Below are 25,531 nucleotides of genomic sequence, written 5' to 3'. Positions count from 1 at the left end.
ACATAGTTAATACCACTCTGCCAAATTTCCTTTCTCTTTTATTTGTAGAAAAATTCAGATGCTACAGGTATATATGTTTGTACAAAATCCATCTGAATTGTAAATTCAGGGATAATTTGTAATATTCAGGCTCTCTGCAGTGATTTGAAACCATCATGCATTATTCTGACTGTTCTAGATTATTAGGGTTAGGATAATAACTGGTTTCTCTTACATATATTCCAAGCCTAAATGGCACTAATAATGGATTCTTTTCTAAATATAAATAAACAAGCCCAAAACATCTACTCTGTACTCTGTACTGGTTGCTGTGTGGATGAAAAAATCACATCACATCTTTCCATCTTTCATTCCTCCCTTATAATTGATGACATCAGTAGGGTCATCTTGAGTCAGACTGAGAGGAATTAATTTGTTTTGTTTTGTTTTATAATACCAATTCCTTTATATTTATAATCGTTTAATGTGAGGTTAGCTAAGTATTTGCATTTCCTTTTTACACACTAAAAAATGAAGGCAGAATAGAGCCAAATAAGTTTCCCAAGACTTCCATCCTCTTGGTTTAAGGACTTAAATCAGAATTCTTAATTTTCAGGAAACTGCATTGAGTTCATTCCTTATTATGTGTTTCTCTTATAGCACAGCTATAATATCTGTAACCAACCTTTGATGTCATAATATATAAATTAATCTAAACTATGATCGTTGGTATCTTATCAGTGATTTCCCTAATGTTATTGACCTTGAGCAGTATGAACTAAAACAAAAATAAATAAATGATAGGTATATATAAAAAATTTATTTCTTAAAATTTATACATGTGTTGACCATCTCAAACCCTACAAAGTGCAAGCATATGGTAACATGCAAAGCCAGTTTGAAATAGAGCTGTTTTTAATCTAGAAAATCCACTTTTGGAATATTTGTCAAATTTTCACTCTAATTCACTTATCCACTGAAACTAAAGTAAGAATGAAGTATTACGAATTTTCTTTTTTAATTCTTGTTATTGGAAATTACACTGTTAGTTTGAATATGACTGGTTTCAGTGACATAACGCATAGCGTATCTTAGAGTTGTATCAAAATCTTTTTTTTTTTTTTGAAAAGGGAGCTTATAAATTATCATGCTCAGAAAATTTGGAAAAGTTTGTATGAAAATTCAAACGTAACAAATTTAATCATTCAATTATTCAACAAATATTTATCTAGTGCCAAGTATTATTCTAGACCAATAATCCTCAATAGGAGGCAGTGTTGCCTCCTACGGTTCAGTTGACAATGTCTGGAGACATTACTGATTGTTATGACTTGGAGGTGGGGGCGGAGATTCTACTGGCATCTAGTGGGCAAAGCATCTAGGGATACTGCTGAATATCCTACAATAGATAGTTACCCCTCCCCACCTCCGCCAACCCCGACAAACAAAAATGATCCAGTCCAAAAACAGTCGTGTTGAGGTTGAGAAAACCTGTCTTAGATATTGGGAAAAGAGCAGTGAATAAAACAAAGTCCTTGCCCTCATGGAGTTTACATTCTAGTGGGGGAGGCATCTTTATATGATAAAGAGTTGGGATTGCAAATCTCACTCATTTTAGCAGAAGTGCCATCTGTCAGTCTACTGTGCCTGAGCCTGTATGGGCAGATTGGTAAAAGCTGAGACTTATTTGATTGCTTATCCTCAGCTCCGCTTTGATCTTCAAAACCAAGAATTTTATTCTAGCAGTCACTTCTGGCTGGAACACTTACCATTTTCCTCAGGCTCATCTTTTCAATTGTATTAAGCATACCATCTACTCTGACTTTCAGTAAAGGAATACTATTTCTGACTATAACTGTATAGAAGCCTATCTTTCAGAGTGAAGTAAATATGAAATTTGGTGAGGACCCAGGAACTGTTCATTAGTTTTTATAGGATGCTATTTATGGAGATCCCATAGGATGAGCGGAATCATTCTTGGCAGAAAACCTGCATTTGGTGTGTGAATTGGATATTACAAAGGAGACCTGAATTTCTTGCTAAAAACAAAATGAAACAAAACATGTATAAGAATAGTATGGATATTATTTATATGTATACAGATATACACATACCAACACATATATAATACATGTGGTATAGTTTTTTACAGTTTCATGAGCAATTTATATTTCCTCTTTATAATAAACGTACTTTAATATTATCCCCATATTTTAGAAGCAGAAAGTGAGGCTCAGATGGATTAAGTGACTTGAACCAGATTACTCATCTATTAAACAAAATTAGGACTATACGAGATGGTGTAAGTGCATTTTAAAATTTACTTCTTGACTGGGATTCTTTGCTTTAAACTCTGCTGACTGTATGTAGGAAGCTCAGTCATTTAAAAGCTTCTGTGCATAACTCACTCCCCTGTTATAGTATTTAAGTGAATTAAAAGTAATTTAATTGCATTACAAAAGGGGAAAATTTCAAAGTCATCAAGACATTCTTGGGATCCCCAAGAGTTCATGTATTTTCCAAATTTCCAGTTAGCTGTCCAGAAGAAACTTGAAGCCTAATAGAATTTAACAAGGATAAGAAGACGTCTCATGAAATCTCTCTTATCTCGTTCTGTAGTTTTCTTTTGAGGAAAATGCTTAGAATGTTTTTGCCGAGTGCCAGAGCTCTATTCTTTTGAGGGTTTCTGGGGCTGTCTCCTAATTTCAAAGTTCCGGCGAGTGTCCGGGGGTAGCTGGGGAGTGTGCCCTCGCCCATCCCTTGCCCGTGCTGCCCTCTGAGCTCTGAGCATGCTCAGCAGGTTGCATGCCAGCAGAGGAAGCAGATGTTTGACCATACTGGAATGGAGCGCCTGCTGCATCAGGAGCTGGGGATTCCTCTTGACATCTGGACATGGCTGGGTCGGGATGCCTGCCTTGGGCCAGGAGGCTGTGGGGGCCGAGGGGCAGAGAGCACAGAGTCTTTGCTGCTCTTTAAGCGATTAGTGCACTGAAGCAGCAATAATGTTGAATTATCGCTTGGCTGCGTTCTTCTCAGCAATCTTGGGACAATAGGAGAGTCAGGAAGGAGCCTTTACAGTAAAGTCATGTTCAGAGAGACAAGACTAATTATAGAGTATTAAAAGAGCTTTATTTTAAGTGATTTCGTTTACAAATAGCTCCGGACAGTGTATGGAACTTTTTAAAACTGTAAACCCAATAGTTTAAAAAGCCTTCTAACTGAAAGTGGCTAGTATAGAGCCATTATTTCCGCAATTGTCCACTTTTAGAGTTTGGCCAAGTTGTGCTATAGAAGATAGAGCATCCGCTAAAAAGAGAAAATACACCAATACTTGTCGCTGTCAGGGGCAAGTTCTCTAACTTGAGAGGAAGGAAGACTTTTAGGTAAGAGATTGACTGAATTATGCCCTGGCTTTTACGGTTTTACTTTATCACACTGAAAACTGGTCTGCATTTGCTACCCAGAACTGAAACCATCTGTTACACCAATTTCCTTTATGGGGTATGTGTTATTTAAGCACAATGGATATAGAAATGTGTAGGTTAAAATATATTATGCAATGAACAGTTGATGCATTATGTAGCTTTTCCTCTTATAATTTTTCCTTAGTGAGACTTCTGTGTTCACGGAAGCCTTCTTATAAACAGATTATGGCCAGTTGTGTTCACGGTAGTATATTGGAGAAGAACGCAGCGTTGCTCTCACTTAACCTCTCGTATTCTAAGGGGGTTATATTTAATTAACACTGGTGAGAGGCTGACCTGAGAGGCTGTGGAAAGTGATTGAGCTGCATTTTCCAAGCTCTACTCTAGTCAGCTGGGAGAGAAATTAAAAAAAAAAAAATTAGAAAGTACTATTTTCTGAAATTCCCTCTAACTAAGCTGTATTTCAACGGGCCATTTAATGCTCAAATGGACAAAGGTATTACTTCAGTCATTGAATTGTATCAAACTCCTTCTCAGAGGCCCAGTTTAAAAACTCTGAAGGAAAAGTGGTTTAGCATCGCATTCTCAATGGAGTATCACTTGCTCTGCTTAAAAAGAGAAAAGCAAATAAATTAAAAAAAAAAAAAAGGCAGGAGAAACACTCCCTGTCAGTAAATGCAGTGGAGCGTGTGGCCCATGTAGTCCTCACTACGCTGGGATTGCCCTCCCGAGTTTAGGAGTTCCTTAGCCCCCGTACGGAAAGACACCCCTCTCTGTTTACCTGCTCAGAACATTTCTTCACGTCCAAGCAAGTGTTTGCTCCAGGACCCACGGGGCAGTCTCTGGATAATGCACAGATAAATCATGGCTTAGATGGAACACAACCAGGAGAGAGTGAGAAGCTTTGTTGAGATAGCAGAAGCCTGGATACGACTGACTGGGGTGGAAGCCCTTCATTTCCCCATCCATTTACCAATCATTTTAATAATGAGCATTTTTTAGTCATTTAATAAAGAGACATTTTTTAGTTGCAAAGCAAAATAGTCATACATAATCCATCTATATCCAGCCATACCATTCCTGATTTTAGATTCAGCTCTGCTACATCTCCGAATTATGAGACGCTATCACCACACACAGATATACTTCACTATGAAACAGGAAGGTGACTGTACATCATTAGGTGATGATTTGCCACCATGTAGCGGAGCGACATGCTTCCTCCTTACTCAGCAGCTAGCTTGCGCTCTGACATGTTTTCTGTTTGTATGATAGTGAATGACTTGGAGGTTTCAAGAAAGCAGCGCTTCTTGGCTCGTCAAGACCTCTTCAGTTAACAAAGCTATGTGACCAAAAACAAACAAATACACAAAAAAGAGCTGTGTGACCTTGAGCTAACTTTCCCTGCACCTCAGTCTCCTCATCTGTGAGATGGGGATGATGACACCTCCCATATTGTAAGGATTAAATGAGATAGTACAATCCAGTCGCCTAGCACAAGGTCTGCTACATGGTAAATACTCAATAAACATCATTTCTCTCCACACCTTTATACTAGTATCTTTTTAATTCATTTATTCATTAAAAAATATTTTAAAAGCATATACTACATGCTTTAGGCACTCAGGCTAAGGAAGTTATTGACCTCTTATGGTAATAGCCTAGGGAGGAACCCAACTAAGTGAGCAACACTTCAAAGTGATAAGAACAGAGAACATGTAGCAAATCATTTGGTAAATATGTATATAAATATATTCACTTACTGGTTGACCAAGATGGTTGTGTATAGGCTTTTTGAAATCTTTTTGTCTTAATACCTATGCCTGATGACTGCTCCCGAATTAAAAAAGCATAAGGCCCAGTGCAGTGTTCTTAAAAAGAAGTGACGGCCAGCCGGTGAATAAGGTACTTTAAACTGGACTTTCCACTAATTAAGAAAAAAATGCCACCATATTGAAAGAAAAGCCTTCACAAACAGGCAATGCGATTGTAAATTGCATAGATTTTCAGAGCTGGAAAGGGCTTCAGAGGCCTTGAGGGCCAAATCTGAACTCTACCACCAGTTCCATGAGCATGGCCAAATTAACCTTCCTATGCCCAGATTCCATTGAGTGAGATTAGGAGTAATACTCGCCCCAAAGGGCAGTTGTGAAGAATAAATAAGAAAATCCTTATGAAAAGTGCTTTACACACTGTCAAGTATTATGTGAAGTTTCTGGTTTTACAGTTGAAGAGACTGAGGTCCAGAAAGATGGATTAACATGACCAAAGCCACACAGCTTGTACGTGGCCTGGGTTAGGATATGCGGAATTGTGAGACAATACAGTGAAGAGCTAAAGTTGATTGCTTCCTTTAAATACATTTATAAGAAATGAACTGAACCAAACTGAAACATGGCCAAGAAGACAGTGTAGCTCATGCCTCTACATACTCTAGGTGTGGATGGGTGGGGATGAGTTTTTGTAATGATAGATTTTTTTGCAATTGAATGTACCAACCTAATGAAGATGATCCTTTAAAAAAACAAAATAAAGCATATTCAAGTATAAGACCGTGTAACAGTGCTGGTGGTAGCCACAAGGCCAGAATATAAATTTATATTAACATGAAAAAAGGGATTTATTATTTAATTAATTCACTCCTGCGTCGATTCCCCCAAATGTTTATTAAGTACCTACTGTGTGTAGTAAGCACGCTTTTCTACTTGCAGGATACTAAGGTCAGACCTTGATCCCTGCCCTCAGAGGGCCCGCAGTCTAGTAAACCACGTGAGAATTGTTAAAATAGATGTGCATGCAGAATGAGAACACTGCGGGAGGAGGAGGTGTTAGGTCTGCCTGGGGAAATACGGGCGATCTTCATGGACGAGGTGATGTTAAAATGGAATCTTGAAAGGAGAGTGGAAACTCTCTAGGTTTACGGGGCAAGGATAGAGCGTGGCAGAGGGAACAGGGAAGAGAAAAAGCAGTCCAGACAAGGAGCACAGCATGCCTGGAGGTGTAGAAGCTGCAGACAGCATGGCGCATTCAGGAAACGACAAACAGTCTGGCACAGGCCGGGTGTACGAGAGCTATAGTTGGTGAGGTTGGAAAGGTAAGCAAGGGGTCAGATCACAAAGTGCCTTTCATACCACACTGGGAATTTGCAATGCATGTGGCAGACATGATTTTATTCACACCGTAAATGGTAAAGTGGTATAAGGTATAGCGAACAACTTTATGATGTGATATTCCTCTATTAATTTGATCTCTAGTTTACATTTCCCATTACACTAGATTTAATAGTTAGGGAACTCTGTTTGGTAAGATTCATAGTCCCTTTAGTACAATGGTACCCTGTGGCAAGTGAAACTGTACAAATAGTGTAATGATACATGCAGAATAAACAAAACTGTTTAAGATTGAAGCAAAGCCAAGGTCCAACCATTTCCCTGGGACTTGGGGAAATCTTGTAATCTGAAGTTTGTACTAAACCCAATCGTATTTAGCACATTGCTTCTCAGTGAATGGGCCCTGATACTGTATTTCAAACAAATGATGAAGCAAGGAGTAAAAATCTATAAAGAAAAGCTATGGTTCTTCTAATTGTGCAATTATGCCCCTTTCTGGAATAATAAAATGTTCCTTGGCGGAGGTCAGGATCTCTGCCACTGACTTATTTAACAGATCCTCTTAACATCTGTCCTGCAGACTGTGCACTTTATTAGCAGACAAGAGACCCAACAGACTTTGCCTGCTGTGTCCCCTTTTCACATTCACACAGCTGTGGATTAACTCAGACTTTCCAGAAGAGGACCAACCAGAAGGGATAGTAACGTTATTGGCTGATTCTAAAAAGATGGGAAAAAAGAGCAGAAACAAATGTTGCCCTAGTACAATTCGGTGTTTTTAGGGTGACAATTACCAGTCTGTTTTAAAAAGGAATAAAAGCAGCGATTTCACTAAAAAAGGAAAGTCTATTCATATCTGTGTGGGAACCTAATCAGGCTCTTGTTTCCAGTGACGATGCCTCCACAGTCGCACCAGGTCTGCGACAAGAATGCTCCTTTTGTATGCCGATAATGTGGAAACGATAAAATTCCCTCTAAGAGACATATGTGTTTACATCATGAGATGTGTTATTTGACAAAATGCTTTGTTCTCCTCATATTTTCCATGCAGAGTCTCATGCTGGGTTGTTTGGCTGGAAATCTTTGATTAACTAGAATTAGTTGCTGAAATAAAATAGACACTTTTGTTTTATGAGTCCTCTTGCTGAGCTGTAAATTATAGTAAAACATATAAGGAGTGACAGAAAGAAGTGCTGATTTGAACCTCTGACCCACGACAGGCACGAAAACATAAGATTATTCCTTCAAAGAGCTGCATAGAGACATAAATATTTCACGGTCCACTCGGAATCACGCCCTCTTAACAAACTAAAGCTGCGATTTTACATCATGTAATGAGAGTCTTCCAGAGGTGTTGTGGTAGGCTTACATGAGGTACTGAGATTCTGAAATATCCCTCCTAAATTAGGATCTTGAATGCTTAAAGATTTTCTTTGTCCAGCAATGGACAAAAACAAAAACAAAAAAAAACCAAAAAAAAAAAAAAAAAACCACCGAGAACAGAACAAAGTTCTGAATAGCCACGGGTGGTTTCCCTTTACTAGAGAAGTGCCTGAGATTTTATAAATCTTCAGGCTTCTCAAAGTCACCTTGGCCTTTAGTGTGACCATCTTAGTTCTGTGAAGCAGTCTGGGTGCTAGCCTGAAGGAATGGGTTTTTTTTTGGGGGGGGGGGTCCCGTTAATAAAAGCAGAACAGAAACTCTGTTAAATCTGAACACTGCACGTTCTAGGGCTGGGTATTCATTCTGCTCAGGATTATTGGCGGTTTTTTTTTTATTAAATAATTTTATAGCATTACTTAAACATTTTAGTTAACATAGGATCTCTTTCCAGAGCTTCCACATAAGCAAAGCTTTCCTAACTATCCTCAGTCAAAACTAACTGTGATGGGTGTGTTAACTCACATTATTCTGGTAATCATTTCACATTATATAGATATATATCTCATGTCATCACATTGTACACCTGACACAGTATTTTTTGCCAATATCTCAATAAAGCTGGGGGAAATCCCTAACTGTTCCCAGTGCTGGTATCCCAGTAGTCATTTGTAAATGCTTCTGTGCTACCGTTCATCATATTGTAGCTCTCTCCCCTTCTCCTCCCTCTCCTTGCTGTGAGCTCCTGAGAGGCAGCGTGTCTTCTTCATCTTTGTATCCCTAATACATTTTTGCTAAATTGAATAAAAAGGCCGCATGTTTTTCTGAGTAAGATCTTTGGAGTGATATCTCTTCAAGAGAATATCCTGATAGGAATAAGAGCCTACAAGAATTGAATCTTTATGGTGTGCCCTTCTTCTCTGATGTTACGTGCATTAACTCATTTGCTCCATACAACAGTCTTTGGAGTAGGTACTATTATTTTTCCCATCTTAAAGATGTGGAAATTTAAGACCCAGAGAGATTAAATAACCTTGCCTTAGATTACAGAGTTCTGACAAAAGAGTGTGCACTCTAATCACTGTGCCGTCCTGCCTCTCACAGCAACATATAAACCTTATTTTTCTAAGTGTCTTCTTTAGTCCTTTATATTCACCATTACCTGCTTCATCTGCTATAAGGATTTTTAAAGGTGGGCTGTTGATATATGTATCAGTATTACATCTGGTGACAATAAACTGTGTTGCCTGTTTATTACACACTATTTGAATGATTTTTACCATGGCTGCTATGGATAAGGTATCATTCCTTTCTGCTAATTAGGGAGTAAGCCATGGGTATTACTGTAGGATACAGATGGCATATTTACATACTGCAAAATATGCTGAACTTCTCCAATTGGCAATATTAATAATTTGCAGTTCAAAAAATGACAGTTAGTGGAGGTGGCTCTGAAACAGGGTAAAACATTTATTTGAATTTAAAAAATACAGAAGAAAATAAACGAGGAAAGTAAGAAGAGGACATCTTGTATTATTTCTTATCGAGTTTACTTTATCACTTAAAAGTGAATTCAAAATACATCCTTACCTCCCTGAATAATTGCTTCGACTGTACATTTCATGTTAATATTATTGATATGAAATTTCTGTTTAATAAATCTGTGCATTTCATCATAGGCATGGATTTTGTTCATTAGCATGACTCTTGTGTTCAGTCTTCCATAGTCTCCTGAGAAATTAAAAACCAAGTTCAGTTTAAAAACACTAAAAGCATTTTCATATAATAAATATGTTTATTTCCAACCAGCAACATTTGTTCTGTCCATTGATTAAAGTGAACAAAAAGAGCATTTAGAAAATATTATACTTTTCTTTGAAGCAATTTTGTTTTCCCAAATATATTTTTTGAACAATTTAAATAAAAACTTACTCTTTTTTCATCAGATACTCACTCATATTTGTCTTCATTCTGTTGTTTTGGAGGCTTCATTATGGATGGCAATCGAAGGGCATAGAAGCTGAGCAGTTGTAGAATATTTTTCAAGCAACAGCATCTGGTTTCTTGGCAGTCATCATGGGCCAAGGCAAGGCAGTCCTGGCATATCTCCAGATTTTTCTGTGGGTATTGCTGAGGGATTTCCAGGTCTGCCATGTTGTTGTAATGATGTTTCCTAGAAACCCGGAAACTCGGAATGGAATCCGAAGTCTGTCTGATAGTGTTTGAGGTCTACATGATCTGGCTCCCTTGACCTCTTTTTGACATCTGACCCATCACCCTTTGCCCAGCTCACTCTGCTCCAGCCACACTGGCCTCCTTGCTGTTCCTCATACATTCTAAGCACAAGCATCTCTTTGCCTCAGGACATTCACCTATCCTTTGCCTCTGCCTGGGATGCTGTCCCTGGGTAGTGACATGGCTTACTCCCTCACTTCTTTCAGGTCTCTACTCAAATGCCCCTTCTTTTAGTTTTCCTGACCTCCTCGATATTTAAAAATACCCCCTCCCCCATATTGGTATACGTCACTTTATATTCCATGGCCCATATTAGCATCAAAGTTACATTTATCTACGTGCTTATTTATCGTTGTTTCTTCCCCTCTCCCTGCTCCAAATTCACTGCTCACTTCTGTTTTCCCAAATAGTGCCTGGCCATTAGTTACCACTCAATAAATACTTTTTGAATGAATCTGAACCAAAATTCACATTTTGGTTACAAAGAAACAATGCTTTTAAATATTAGGAACCTAACATATACTCATTTACTAAAAAAGTACTTTGTTGAACTCAGCACATGTACTCAAATATATGTATACCCATTGAAATTTCCCTGTGACTTAATGGCTATGGGAAATAATCCTTAGATTTCAAATCCAACTTCTGGGCTCCGATGAATTTTATTTCCTATTGGTAGAGTCAAAATGCACTTGTTTAAGTTTCTCTGATGAGCTACAGCTTTGTGACTAGAGAGTTAAAGGAGCGTTACGAATGCAAGCTGTACCACTTGGAGCCCATTCAGAGAGCTGGGTCTCTTCCGCAGTGCCTGCCCAGCTCTTGGAAGCAGAAGGAAAACAGTCAGATTCATTCCCATAATGTCGATTTCCAACTGCCCTCATTATCACCTCTTTGAATAACTTGCGTCAAGAACCAAAGTACTAATTGTTTCAATGACTGAACTTTATTTCCGTAAATAAAGCGTTATGTATTTACATACTTTATTTGGCACCCTAAAAGAAAGATACCTGGAAGAAGCAGGGAGAGACCGAGTTTTCTTGTTAAAATTATTGGGAGTCACTTTGTTTATACTTAGTTATTTGCACTGTACAGCTATGTTCCATGAGGAAAAGCTCTTCTGAACTCATTCCAATATAATTGATGTAATCCAAGAAGTAATTCTGGTGGTTTTTGTTTTGTTTTGTTTTGTTTGTTTTGTTGTTGTAGCAGATGACTGACTGGGCGCTCAACCTGATTTATTCAGAATTTTTTTTTTAAAGATTTTATTTATTTATTTATTTGACAGAGGTAGAGACAGCCAGCGAGAGACGGAACACAAGCAGGGGGAGTGGGAGAGGAAGAAGCAGGCTCATAGCGGAGGAGCCTGATGTGGGGCTCGATCCCAGAACGCTGGGATCACGCCCTGAGCCGAAGGCAGGCGCTTAACTGCTGTGCCACCCAGGCGCCCCTTATTCAGAACTTTTTTAAAAAGTTCTCTTCATGGAAGGGTAGGACCATTGACCTGAGCCTCTTGCCTTTTCTTTTTTCTTTACTTTTTTTTTTTTTTTTTTTTTTTTACAGCTTCTCCTCTCCTATACCCAGCATATTCTCTTCTTGCCTCCCCACCCCATAAGCACAAGGCTTATATCAGTGGAACTACTCAGTGCTCTAGAAAATAGGCAAGAGGATCTCTAGCCAGGAAAACTTTTTTTTCTATTCATTTTTCTTTACTTGACATTCTTGAGCAGGCTGCAGGGGATAATGAAATGAATTAAACAGGTCCTGGCTTTCCAATGGCTTACCGTCAATGCTTGTTCTATTTTTCCTGTAGTTGTTGTGGAAAGGCAAATAGCTGAAGTCCCAAAGGTGGTGAAATAGGTCCACTCTCACCTGAGACAGATTTTTGGCCCTTTGTGTGTATTTCCATAAACTTTTATTTTAAAAATCTGAAAATACCTTAACATGATTATAATTACCTTAAGCTAATTACTGTAGTTGCATTTTAAAATTTGTACATTTTAAAACAAATATTAAAATAAAATTCAACAACATAAATTATTCTTGGGTGCCCAGTGATTACCTTTCAAGTACATACTGGATACATTTCTCTTTTAATTCTAGGGGAATGGTGGGAAAACAATCCTTTTATGTAGTCCAGATCAAGAGCTCTGATAAAATGTACGTGTTCTATTTGCACTGAGTTCCCTAAGAGAACAGGACACAAGGAGAAAAGAGTCTATGCGAACACCGAAGGGAACAAGTAGTGAATCTGGGTTCTAGGTTTCCTTCTATCTACTGCTTGCCCCTTGGTATTCTTATGCAAATCACCTTCCCTCAATAGGTTTGAGTTTCCCTCATCTGTAAAGCGAAGGGGTTGGATTGGATGATGTTTACAGTTCTTCCTTCTGCTAACATTGTGTTATCTGGTGTTTCCTTGTAAGAAAATCAGTGCATGACTTAATGAACCTACATGCTTATAGGTTCAAGAAGACCAAAACAGAGAAAGATGACTTCCATCTCTGGGGCTCCTTTTGGACAGGGTGTAAGGAAAGGTATATGAAGAAAAGGGCGTGGGCAGAAATGATAATGATTCCAAAATGATACAGACAAGAAGGGAAATAAAGGAGTTTTAGTGGTCAGTGTTAAGAGAGCATCTATTAAATGCCAGGCATGATGTTAGGTGCTAGGGACATAAATAAGACTCAGTCCTTCCCTTAAGGAGCTTGTAATCTGCTGGGAGATAAAGAAAAAAAAAAAAAAGACATTCCATAGAGTACACAGGAATAGAAGAGAGATGGTGGGAGCACAAAAGAGGCAGGGGTCAGATAAGGCTTTAAGGAGAAAGTGATTTTTGACTTGAGATTCAAAAGATGAGTAGGATTATGACAAACAAGACGGGTTAATAGGAAAAGGAAGAACATGGCAGGAGAAGCAAGGAGGCTGACTTGGAAATTAACCCCATATGTGAGGAGTGAGAGTGGTAGCTCTTCTCCTATTCCTTCTCATCTCCTATCCCTACAAGCCAATTTTCTTTGGTGTCAAATATTAGGGGTATAGCTAAACAAGTACCTTCTATGCTGAAAAACAAGGACTTCAGTTCTTTCCTTCCATAAAACCACAGCTACATTTCCTGGATCGCTTTGTTGACATTGGAGGTTTATGAGAAGTAAAAGTATTTGTGATCTCTTTCAAATTATTTTTAAGCTTTCACTGCACCCCCTCCCCAACCAGTCTGTAATGACTTGTTACTGACATATTTTCTTCCCTGTGCTGAACAAGCACTAAATCATGCTGCTTAATTACCCCTGTCTCCATTCTACCTTCTCACAGCCTCACAGCTGAGCTTGTCCAGCTTTATGGCGTGCCTTGCTTGGTAGGCAGAGGAATGGTCATCAGCATTGTTTTGAGAAGGTAACAAAACCCAGGATGTCCCTGGAGAACTGAGCCGGGCTTGTGTTAGGCAGCATCAATCAAGTAAATAGTGACATTTCCTTAAAGATGCCCCTCACCCACCCTGCTTGTTTCTTCTAACATCTCCAATTGCCCGCTGCCTCCCCACCACTGCCCCCAGTAGTGTGTGGTGCACAAGAATGGAATCTGAATTAACCAGGGCTGAGGGTCTGGGGTTCTCAGATATTATGTGGGCTAATGGGGTAAATATAAGTGTTGGGGTTGAAAGCTTTCAGTAGTGCCTATTGAATCTGTTTTTATAGAATAGCATTTTCCCTTCCCTTCTTCACTTCATTATCCACCAATAGGCTAGTTGTATTTGAGGAAAAATGTTTTTTCTTTCTCTCTAGGCCAGATTCCGACAGGCCACTTTAAAATGCCCTTTCTAATTGAAATGACAAAACACAGGAGAATTTACTCCAAAGAGAATCTAGTGTGTGAAGCTGTGCCTGCTTTTTTTACTGTTGGTTTCCATATACTGGAGCATACTGGTGCCAATTTAAAGCCCCTGTCAATTTCCATTTTTATCAAGTTTTCCTATTTCTACCTATACTCTGCATAGTTTTATCAGTCTATTAAATATGTGTCGCTAGGGTATTTCGAGTGTCTTCTCTTATGGCTCAGAAATTGGCTGGAGAAGGGAGTTGTTTAGATCAAAATTGTGCCCCTTGCTCCTTCAAGGTGGCTGGTGGTACCATTAACTCTTTCCGTATTTGAGGACTGTGAAGTGCCATTTGAGAGAAAGTCGCTGCAAGACATCTGGAAATATAGTTTGCTATTTGAGAACTTGCAACAGCAGCAACAACAGAATCTCTCTTCTCCTTGGACAATGATTCTTGTCTGGTGGCTAGGAACAGGAAATGGGTTTCATTATTATTCACTGTCTAGCTTATTTAAAGTACATGGGCTTTAAAGTGAGACCGACTCTAAAATAGATAATAATTCCCATTTTATATAGTTATTTTGAAAACTAAATAAAATAATAAATGTAAAATGCCTGACAGAACCTGACCTAGTTAGTGTACGATATATGTTTGTTGAATGAACACATGAATGAATGGAGGTGATGACTGAATGGCTGGATGAATGGTTATGTGGTTATGTGAAAATCGTGTGATTATGAGAATACAGGCCTTGCACCTTTTTTTCTATGGGGCTCTCTGTTGGAGATCTTACAGGCTTTAATCATAGAAAGCAGGTAAAAATATACTTGCATATTTAGCATTATGTTAAGTCTAGGTGCCCCGTGACACCACTCATTATAATTTGACATGAATGTGACTGTACTGGGGGTAAAGCAGGACTCTCTTCCCAAGTGTGATAGTGTTATAAAATGACTCTGACACAATACAGTTTTTAGGTCCTGACCATAGACTAGTGTTTATACTCCAAGACACTCAAGAATTTCACCATAGGGCTGAGTTTGGTAGACCGATTGTTTTGTGTTAAATGTAAGTAGGCCTAGTTATTAAAGTATCACTAGGATCCAAATGCAAGATAGGTTGTTCTTTGAAGCTAGTCTCAGGACACTGAACTCTAGAAACAGTATTAGAGGTATGTGTTTATGGATTTGTGAGCTCTTCATAGGATTTTCTTAATCTAATTTATTTAAAAGATTGGTCAATGAGTTGGTGGTAAAGCATAGGAAGGATTCTTTGTGTCTTGGTTTTAGTTCACTGCTTTTTCTAGATACTTCTTTTTTGAGGGATACGGTCTAAAATGATTAATGTGACCTAAAAGACTCTACCCCTCTCTACCCTCTTCTCATGGCACTCCACCCTCACTCAATTGTCCTGCCACGTTGGCCCTTTTTTAGTTTCTTGAAATGTTCTCTTCTCTTCTACCTCAGAGCCATAATAATCAGTGTTCTTTTTTTTCTGGAATGTTCTTTATAACCTTTCCATCTGGATAGTTCTTACTTAAAGTATTACTTCCTTAGAGAAGCCATTTTAATTCTCCAGACTATGTTAAATACCTTTGTTCGATGGTCTTTTGACATTCTGTATTTTTCTTTCTTAGCACTCAACCTAACCATAATTCATAGTTACTGTCTAAGCATTTACTTAATATCAGTTTTTCTTTCTAGCTCCATTAAGGCAGGGGCTATTTCTGAGTTGCTTGTTATTGCACCTCCGGTATTTAGCATAATTTAGTTAATAGTAAGCATCTGATAAAGATTTGCCATTGAACAAATTCATCAATGCTGGAAATGTGCCTGCAAGGTGCAGTGGTTGGTGCATCATACAGTCATTTCTACTTTAAATGGTAAGGTTGAAATGAGAGCTAGAGTGTTCTTCTAGTACGAATGCTAACTGGTTAGGCCATCTTGAGCATGGTGCTTCTTTTCCATAGTCCAATGCTCATCAGTAGAATGAGGAGGTAAAACTAGACTAAATGATCTGATAAGGCCCTTTCAGTTCTGGGCTAAGTGTGGCATTTTTCAGCATACCAAAATCTTAATACTGGCTACTTTATTAAACCTGAACTAATAATAATAAAGATGGAATATTTTTAGCCATAAAATAGTAAAAGCATTTCTTAAACTGCTCCTATAAAATATGAGTGATTTTATAATTTTGAAAAATAATTTAGCTAGGCTCATTTTTTACATGTATGCACTGCATGTCTTTTATATACCTTGGATAAAGAAACAATATCCCAAACAATCACTGAACATTGGAAAAAAATCTATATTTACAGAAGCAGTCTTCACCAAAGTTTAAATGTTTATGAGACTCTGGCTAAGGCTGTCATAAGCTTTACTACATTGTTGGTTTTGTAAACCTCAACTGTGTTTGGAAATGAATATTCATCATTATCATCATTGTGACTATGACCCATGATCTCAGAATCCTGTGTGGAAAGACACTTTTGTAAACTCCTATGCAACTGTTAATCACAGTTTAACCTTTCTCTTTCCCAAACCATTAGCCCGCAAAGGAGTTTTTGAACTAAAGCTATTTATTTGAATAACTCATATTTTATGTTCTTCCAAAAAGGATGCAGTAGCATTTAGAGACACTTTAAGTTCATAAGTAACTAGACTGAGAAGAAAAATCGGTACTGCCCCTCAGTTGCTGCTGGACAGTAGAATTGGCGTCAGAGAAGTCTGGGACAGGTGACTGACGTTAGCAGTTCCCGAAAAGCTTTCTAGTCAACGTTTGAACAAATGACTTCAAAGAATAACTTCTTGTGAAATGTAATTTAGGTTGGGTTTATTTTCCTTTTATATTTGTTAAGCTCAACAGCATAAAATTATTCATTATATATGATAAATATCACGATATACCCCTTCTGTTGCCTCATTTATAGAGAATATCTCTCCCTCCTCACATCCAGTGATTTTATATAGCATATTAATTCAGAAAATATTGATTGGTTATCTTTTATTTGCAAGGCACTATTCTCGCTGCTAGGAATTCAGAAATAATCAGGTGAATCGTGACTTCCGTAAGCTTACAGTCTATCCAGCATGATAAGGCATATGTGCACAACTAAACACAGGTTTAAAAAAAGTGATAAGCGCCACAAAAAGGTTCACATCAGGTGTTCAGGATCGATATCTTACATCTTCTCCAAAGCTATGTGCTTGTTCCAAGACTTTGACTCCTCCACACCTTCTAACACAGAGACCTGCATATAGAACATACTCAATTAATGTTAGCTTAGAAGATGAGCTGTCTCTGAAATCGTTTGGTAAACCTACACCTATGTGAATGGCATTCTTTTTAACTAGGTCAGATCTGAAGTCTTCAGTCTGAAAAACATGGTACTTACATCTAAAATTACGTATTTTGTTAGACAGGATGTGACAATTTTTACTTTCGTGAGCGCCTTCTATCTTTATATTGGGCTCTATTTTCTGATTTTTATTTCAAGGCTTATTCTACTCAATCTTATCTGACGTCCTACTATCCAGTTGACCCAGCTCTGGAAGTTTTATGGTATGTGGCGATGCTGCTTCTTGCCACGATCAGTGATCACAGCTCACAGGGAACTCTGAGGAATCTCAGCATTTCTGGGGTCTTTCCTCTCTTAGGTACAAACCACTAGAAAGGGATAGGAAATAAATGGTTATCAAAGCTTTAGAGGAAGCAATTAACATTGTTTCTAAGAAGCAAAAAAACGACTGTATTGTTCAATCTGAAGGCTTTCTGAATTTAGTCAGCTTTTTAAAAAATAGATTTGTTCCCGAGGATTTGTTTTTCTGTGTTCTTTCACTAGTTGAAGTTCCTGGAGGACTCAAAATTGAGTAAAATTGACTTTCTTCTGATCTTGTGAATTATTAAGGGAAAATGAAGGCATAAATGATACCTAAGTACTCTTGCCTCTCTAAGATTTCATGACTCTTTAATACTCAGTAGGAGGACGTATTGGTCATGATGCCAGATACTGTGTGGCCGATACTTTTTCAGCTCTCAACCGTCTTCACTCCATTCAGCATAAAACTTTTCTTCAGTGGCTTTATCCAAGCAGAAAAATTTCAGAAGCTTCACTTGCCTCCCCCCCCTTTGAAGACACCTGGCTGAATTTCAAAGGAAAAGGGTACCACAGAGTAAAAAGGAAACAGAAAAGACAGCCTTTTCCCCCCCTAAGTTCTAGCAGTTTGACTGACTCTTGTGAATTTTTCTTGCCACTGAGTCATTGCACATACAGAATTATGAAACTTTAATTTCTTTAGAGGCTTGTTATATTAGAAAAATTGTTCCAAAGAAAGCAACAATCATGACATAAGCACATCTGGCTCTTGCAAATTATTCTTTATTAAGCTTTCATTTAATTACATGTGCTGAAAGGTCTGTTTTTGATTACTGTAATTTTTTTTATTTGTCCATCTGAATGATAGTAATGCTGGAAATTACATACAAACCACCTGTTTTTTTTTCCCTTACTAATATGGCCAAGTTTGAGCTATTTTCCCTGTGGTTGATGAACTAGGAAGCTTTCTATTTATTATGATAGAAATATGACTATCAAGGTAATGGCTTAATCTTGATTATAAGAAGAAAAGAAAATATTTGAATGGAGTTGCCAAGCATTAAATAGTGTGAAGATCGAGGTATCTGAATTCTGGTTAACCATAGCAGATTAGCCCATTCATTAATTACCAATTTCACCCAAAAGCTAATAACTCATCAGTTAAGGATTTAACATCCTGTGCTAGGAAAAAAGAAGCTTTATTTTCTTTCATTTCGTTCCATCTCATTTTTTTGTTAAGAAGCTGGCTATATTCCCTTGAGGATTATGTTATATGCTGCCTAGAAATAAGACCTGGAGAAAACAGTGACTGTTGTTGGGACTCAGGGATCTTGAGGGCAGCATTCTTATCATCCAGAAGGATCAACATCCCCAGAGAAGCTCGGTCAGTATTGAATAAGAACAATGTTCTCCCAGGAATCTGTAGGAAAGTTCAGATTAGTTACTGACTTCATGAATATTAAAATTACATGAATGGACATACTGATGTTTGAAGAACTTTTCATAACAATTTTAGGCACTGGAAAGAATCTAGAAACCATTTGGTCAAATTCCTTTTTGTACCGAAGAAACAGAGTTCTAGAGCAACCAAGTCCCTTGTTCAGGTTCATAAAGTTATTGCTAGAAGGACCAGGAACAGGACAATGGCTCTCAGGCTAGTACTCTTTCTTTATATTCTTCGGTCTCTCTTATTTCCTCTTGAAAAAAAAAAATAGTGAAGGAGAAATTGCAAGGCTGTCAGAGAAATAGTTATCTAACAATACGGTAAGTTTTTTGTTTTGTTTTGTCTTTTTCGTAAAACTGAATTTCAGCTGCATTATAAAAGAAACTGTTTGTCTTCCCTGTTTTGCAGCAGCTCTATGCCGCTCAGCTGGCCAGCATGCAGGTGTCACCTGGAGCCAAGATGCCGTCAGCTCCACAGCCACCAAACGCAGCAGGGGCAGTCTCACCTACCGGGATAAAAAATGAAAAGAGAGGGACCAGCCCTGTAACTCAAGTGAAGGTACTTGCTTTGCAGGATGGTGAAAACAGTTTGGAAAACAGCTTCACAAGAAAAGTAGTGAACGAGGCTGGGTTGGGAATAAACAGCAGGAAGCATAGCAGCATAAAGGAACCCCAAATGCTCCTCTTTATGGTAAATTTCATGATTGAGCACTGAGAAACAGGTGTTTCCCTTTTGATAACAATGGTGCCACATTGTGAGATCTTTACCTAAATCTGCAAACTCACTTCTCGGGAGTTTTTCCCCTTTGGATTCTGGCTTTTATTTTTTAATGTTCACTGGCATGAATGGCCACGGTTTTATTACCAGTCTTTGTCATAGACTTGTGACACTTTCTCTCGAAATTCCTTAAACAGGTGGGAGCCAACTTATAGTACCAGAAAAGGAGGTTCTCAAACTTCTGATTTTAAAAAAAGGGGACAGAAGAGAATCTCCTGCTGAACCTCATATGATTTGTTGATAAGGTCTCGCCTTCAAAGATAGTGAACATGGGCTCTGAGGAATGAGTGGTGTCATTATTTATGCATCCTTTGACGCCATGTAGTTGTGAGAGGATAAACAGGCTTTCCCAAGTTATGGCTCGGACATTGATAGATGCCTTTCCTTACTAATTTTCAGTGTCTTAGAATGTGGCACCTAGGAGGTATTTGGCGACAGAGGGAAATGGATGATATGCTCCAACTTTGTGCTGCAGCTGGTACCTATAGGTGGTACTGGTTGGTTTTTATAATACAGAGAAACGGTTGTTTTGTATCATTGACTTCTCTACTTAGAGGGATAGGCTAAGCACAGAGGTATTATTGTAATGTGCCCAAAGTACTACATTTGGAGAAATTTTTCAATTATTAAATTTTCACAAGGGAAACATCTAAGGCTAACAAAACAGTATCAAATGCTATAAAACTACTGAAATTGTTTTATTTTTATAATGTGCAGGTGGGAATTAATTTAATGCCACTCATGCTTGAAAATCTCCAAAGAAATAGATGAACATTTATGCTTTGTTGTTAGAAATATTGAGGTTTGACAATAGGCAGCTTACATTTAATAAGGTAGCATGACTTATGGAAACAGGCTATCTATTTGGTGTTCCAAGAGTTTCTGTTTGTGAAGGAACACTACAACTCTAACCATAGCACTTTGTTTAATTATAGTTGTTAGAATATGAAAATATCAAACATTATTGACTTGAGGTATTGAGTATTAGATATTTTAACATAAAAAGTCATTTTATAAGTGACTTGGCCAAATGGAACTGCACCAAACCAAGCCTTTACTGGATGAGTAAAATGTTCCCTGGTTAAATTCAAGTTTACATCTGCTTTTACCATTCCAGCTTTGTGGGCCAACTGAGTTTTATTACTCACTTGACCACATGCAAATTCTCAGGGAGTTCTCTATATAATTTGACTTGACTATATTTTACGTTAATAACAAAGGAAACATTCTTTATACTTATTAGATTGTTTATTGTATGTGTGGGTAAAAATGTACAGATCAAGATGTAAAGCAAATGTTTTAAATTAAAAAAAATAGCTTCTACCTATTACTGAAGAAGTTCTGAGAATAATCTCATGATTTGGTAATTGAAAGGATTATGGTCATTAAAATGTGATTCCGTCTGTAATCATTGCTTTCCCTCTGTGTATAACATGACCACATGACATAGGGCATAGCTTGCTGAAGGTAACAAAATTAAACATAGATGGTCTTATATACCTTCTTTCCCTCAGAATTTTTATCTACTATAATTATCAACATCAGAAATCAGAATATTTTTGCTGTTGTTGTTCAAATGTCAGTTCTACCACTTTTACCATCTGTGTCACTTTGGGCAAGTTACTTAACTTCTTTCAGCTTTAGTTTTCTGCTCTGAAAAATGGGAGTTAATATTATGGGTTTTAAATCCTCTAGCATAGAGTGAGTGTTTCATAAATGTAAGTATAGTGATGCCTGTGATGATGATGATCTGATGGTAATAAAGAAGATGATGGTGGTGTTGGTGGTAGTGGTTGTAATTGAACTATCCAGTTGAATACCAAGAAAGATCCTAATTAAATCCTAGAGGATTTCCATGTTCAGCTATAATGGAGGAACAGGGATCAGATTTAGTCTCCCAGCTTAAGCAACTGAAACACAGGACAGAATATATAAAACAATGATTCTCAGACATTTGCAATAGGAATATAGGACAGTGATTCCTGAGAGAAGAGAAACAAGGGAGGCAAGTACTATGATTATTCCAGCTTATTGTCTAGAGGTAGTTTCTAGGTCATTGTGCAAGGAGGGGTACCCACGTGGAACATGGCAGGCTCTCTGAGTAGAGACATAGAGGTCAGAGTTTCGGGATGCCCAAGTAGGTAGAGTAGCAGAGAGGAGAGAGCTGCACACCAAGAGAGAGTACCGAAAATCTGTAGAAGATTCCCCTGATTTAGCTGAGTATTGATCAGCATATACACATGAGGAAACTCTCTGAGACCAGGGAAAAATACCAGATGTAGCAGGCAAAGCAATTGCAAGGTTCACAAAGGACTGAGAATGGTTTGTATTCCCACTAGCCAGAGTGGAAAGATCTTCTGACATGTGGGGTATCAAGTAGTGTTGCCCCAAAGGTGATACCTCAGTAATGGCACCAAATTATCCCTAGATTAATGGCTTCTCTGAACCGACCTAACAAGCTTAAAAGCAAGCATGGAAAGGAAATTTTTCTGTGTCTCAGAACAAAGTCCACAAATATTTGAAAGAATACGTGAACTCCAACACCCAGCAATGTAAAATTCATAGTGTGTAGCATCCATTCAATAATCACCAGGCTTTTATAAAAGCAAGAAAACATGAACAATAAGGAGGAGAAAGTCATTCAATAGAAACAGACCCCAAAATGGCACAGATGATAGATTTCGTAGTTAAGACAGTAAAAACAGCTATTTCAGGGTTACCCAACTATAGCCAAATGAAGAGATAGGCAAATCTTCCTCCCAAAAAACACTTACAAAATTTCTGTCAGGCCAGGGCATGCTGTGAGAACCAATAAGAATTTACTTGATTGGGGGGGTGGGTAGGTGCTTCCCGCGCCCAGCAGCATCGTGGTTGCAGGCAGTGGCAATCATTGAATTATAAAAATAAATAATCAGGGTATATTCAAAGCCGAAAAAATAGATGTTATAAGCTCCATATGTTTAAGAAGATAGAGGAAAACATGAACATTATAAGTCAAGACATGGAGCACATCCATGGAATGTATGGAGATGAGAAATACAGTTTTTGAGATGAAATGAAAAGTATACTGGATCATTACTGTTGGGATTAGACAACAGAGAAGAAAGGATTAGGGAACTTGATAACAGAATGATGAAACTACCCAAAATGAAATACATAGAGACTGTCAGTGTTGTGGGACATCAACTGGCCTAATGTATGCACCAAGAGCCCCAGAAGGAAAAGGAAGGAACAGAAAAATATATTTGAATAAGTAATGGCTGAAAATTTTCCAACTTTGAAGAACACTCTGAACTCAGATACCTAAGAAGCTCAGTGAACCCCAAATAAAAGAAACATGGAGAAAACTAGATACGTAGCATATAAATGACTATTATTTAGATAGGAGTAAAGGAACTAATTAGTCTAAATATCCTTTGAGTGTAAAGAGAAGTAAATTGTAATCAAGCACATAAGACATTTTTGACATGCATAATGATAACAGTCGTGTTTCCTGAGAACGTATCCTATATCTAGATATAGATAAATGTACATTGCAACATAGATGTGCCAGATTATCTATTTCCTACCAAGACAAAAACAAATTTACTATGTTATCAAATGACTTATTTTCTCTGATAGTTTAATAGAAAAGGGACCTGGGACTTGGAGTCCAGTAAACTAGAATTCAAATGTTGTCTTTCCATGTATGGCTTTGAACAATGATTTATCACTCTGACCCTCCTTTATAATTTTATCATTCTGACCCTTCCTCCTTTGTGAATTTAGAATAATACTGCCCAAACTCATAGACTTATTGCTAGTTAAATGAGCTAATATATGTGAAAATGTCTAGCACAGTGCTTGGTGTATATACTGGCTTCTCAGTGCATGTTGTTTCTATTTTCTCTTTCTAATCTTCCTCCTGAGTAGCCTTTTCTGGCATTTCTTTTCGTCCCCCCTTAAACAATGACTATGGTACCGGAGGAGACCTTAGAGATCAGCTAGGATCAGGCTCTCTTCCCAAAGGGGAGGATGTTCTCTTTCCAAGCTCTATTGTGTTTTAAAAAAATGACATTAAAAAAGTTCCCCGTGCCTCTCAGAAGCAAAAGAGAAATTAGTATTTGCTGACAATTTTATTGTAGAACACAATAATATAGATCTTAAAACTGAACATTTAAATGGATATGTTTATATTACAACTAAATTTCTAAAACGATGGGCATGTTGTTATATGTGTTTAATGACAGGATAAATGAGACAAAATAAAGGCAAGGAGTTTAGCTTTCAAGTTCCTGGTTACACTAGAGTTACAAGTCACATACTTGAATACTGTGCCCAGTATAGGAGGACAGGCATCTTAAAATAGAATTCTGTAAATATACGTAGCAAAGAATATAAAGAGACATCACTTTAGACATGAAAAATAAATTACATATAGCATGGTATATAAAACATAATTATAATGTGTGCTTGCTCTTTGCAAAAATTAATTTTAAACCTGAATAGAGACCAGAATATAGACCATGAGGAGTGTCCACACCCAGAAAGCCACATAGAAACCATGCTGTGGCATGCGGCTCCCTGGGCAGAGGCCCAGGAGAGCAGAGGAAGCCTGTGTTTCCATTTTTAAAGTACTTGCAATTGTTTGATTTAAAATATATATTAAAAAATTAGCTGCAGAGCCTATTTATAGTTGCAGGAACTTTTCAGAGAGAATAACACAAAAGCACTACAGAGCTGCTGAAATTTTAAATAATTCTTTGTAAATGCCCTAGGTTAATTTAGATCCTTGAAAACACATTAGGAAATTAAGCTGTAATGTGAGCTAATTCAGATTTTAATTTGGCAAAAAGAATGATCCAACTACACAGTTAATGTAAATAGAAGCATAACACAGGGAAATTAATGAGGTTTCCTCCCGATGAATCTTCAAGGAGGTAGATAATTAGCTTCTTTTGTTATTATTGTAGGAGAATGTGGCATTGTCTCTGAGGTGTAAAATAACTGTGGCTTACTAAGTGATAATGTGCTTCATTTGTCTTTTTTTTTAATAATTATTTATGTTAAACTCTTGTAGGATGAAGCAGCAGCACAGCCGCTAAATCTCTCTTCCCGACCCAAGACAGCCGAGCCTGTCAAGTCCCCAACATCTCCCACCCAGAGCCTCTTCCCAGCCAGCAAAACCAGCCCCGTTAATCTGCCTAACAAAAGCAGCATCCCCAGCCCCATTGGAGGAAGCTTGGGAAGAGGATCCTCTTTAGGTAAATGGAAAGGTCAACAACAGGAAGAGATTAATGAAATAGGTAAAAGAAAGCAAACCTGTTCAGTGATGACTGATCCCTGTTTCCAAAGTGTTCCTTAGTCCAAGAAAAAAAAAAAAGTAAAAGTAAAATCCTTTCTACTGAAACGTAACCCCTTTTGGTGTCTTGGGTGATTAGAACTTTTGGAAAAGGTCACAATATAAATCCTGCTGGGATGGGGTTCTTTAGAGTCTGCTGCGTTAGATCCAGCCAATCAGAGACTTGGGGATTTCTGTGTTTGGTTAATGCTTTGCCACTGAAGTAATTCTAGGCAGACAAGAGTGATCATGAACCCTCCAAGGGCCTAAAGGGACCTGGCCTCCAAGCTGCCTGCCAAGAGTCCAAAACTTCTTTGAAGTTTTATATTTTCTTTTTAAAATGTATGTGAATTTTACATCTTATCCCATATCAGTTTTGCATTAAAACAAATGTGAATGACACACTTCAATGACATAATATGAAATAAAGTTGATATCTGATAAGATATGTCAT

At 37.8% G+C, this 25,531-nt stretch overlaps 1 protein-coding gene across 16 annotated transcripts in view; it reads left to right on the top strand.

Moving 5' to 3' along the window:
- The window catches only part of SOX6 (SRY-box transcription factor 6), a 587,380-nt gene that overhangs the window by 475,131 nt on the left and 86,718 nt on the right, over positions 1-25,531 (top strand). For all 16 annotated transcript variants that reach the window (XM_057317521.1, XM_057317512.1, XM_057317525.1 and 13 more), the window contains 2 exons: positions 19,389-19,538; positions 24,817-25,000. In XM_057317521.1, the coding sequence (XP_057173504.1) occupies positions 19,389-19,538; positions 24,817-25,000 (334 nt within the window). The remainder of the gene's footprint in view (positions 1-19,388; positions 19,539-24,816; positions 25,001-25,531) is intronic.

Source organism: Ursus arctos, unplaced genomic scaffold, assembly GCF_023065955.2.
Source record: "Ursus arctos isolate Adak ecotype North America unplaced genomic scaffold, UrsArc2.0 scaffold_23, whole genome shotgun sequence".
NCBI lineage: Eukaryota > Metazoa > Chordata > Mammalia > Carnivora > Ursidae > Ursus > Ursus arctos.
The sequence above is the reverse complement of the archived record's forward strand: the minus strand, read 5'-3'. Positions and strand labels throughout refer to the sequence as shown.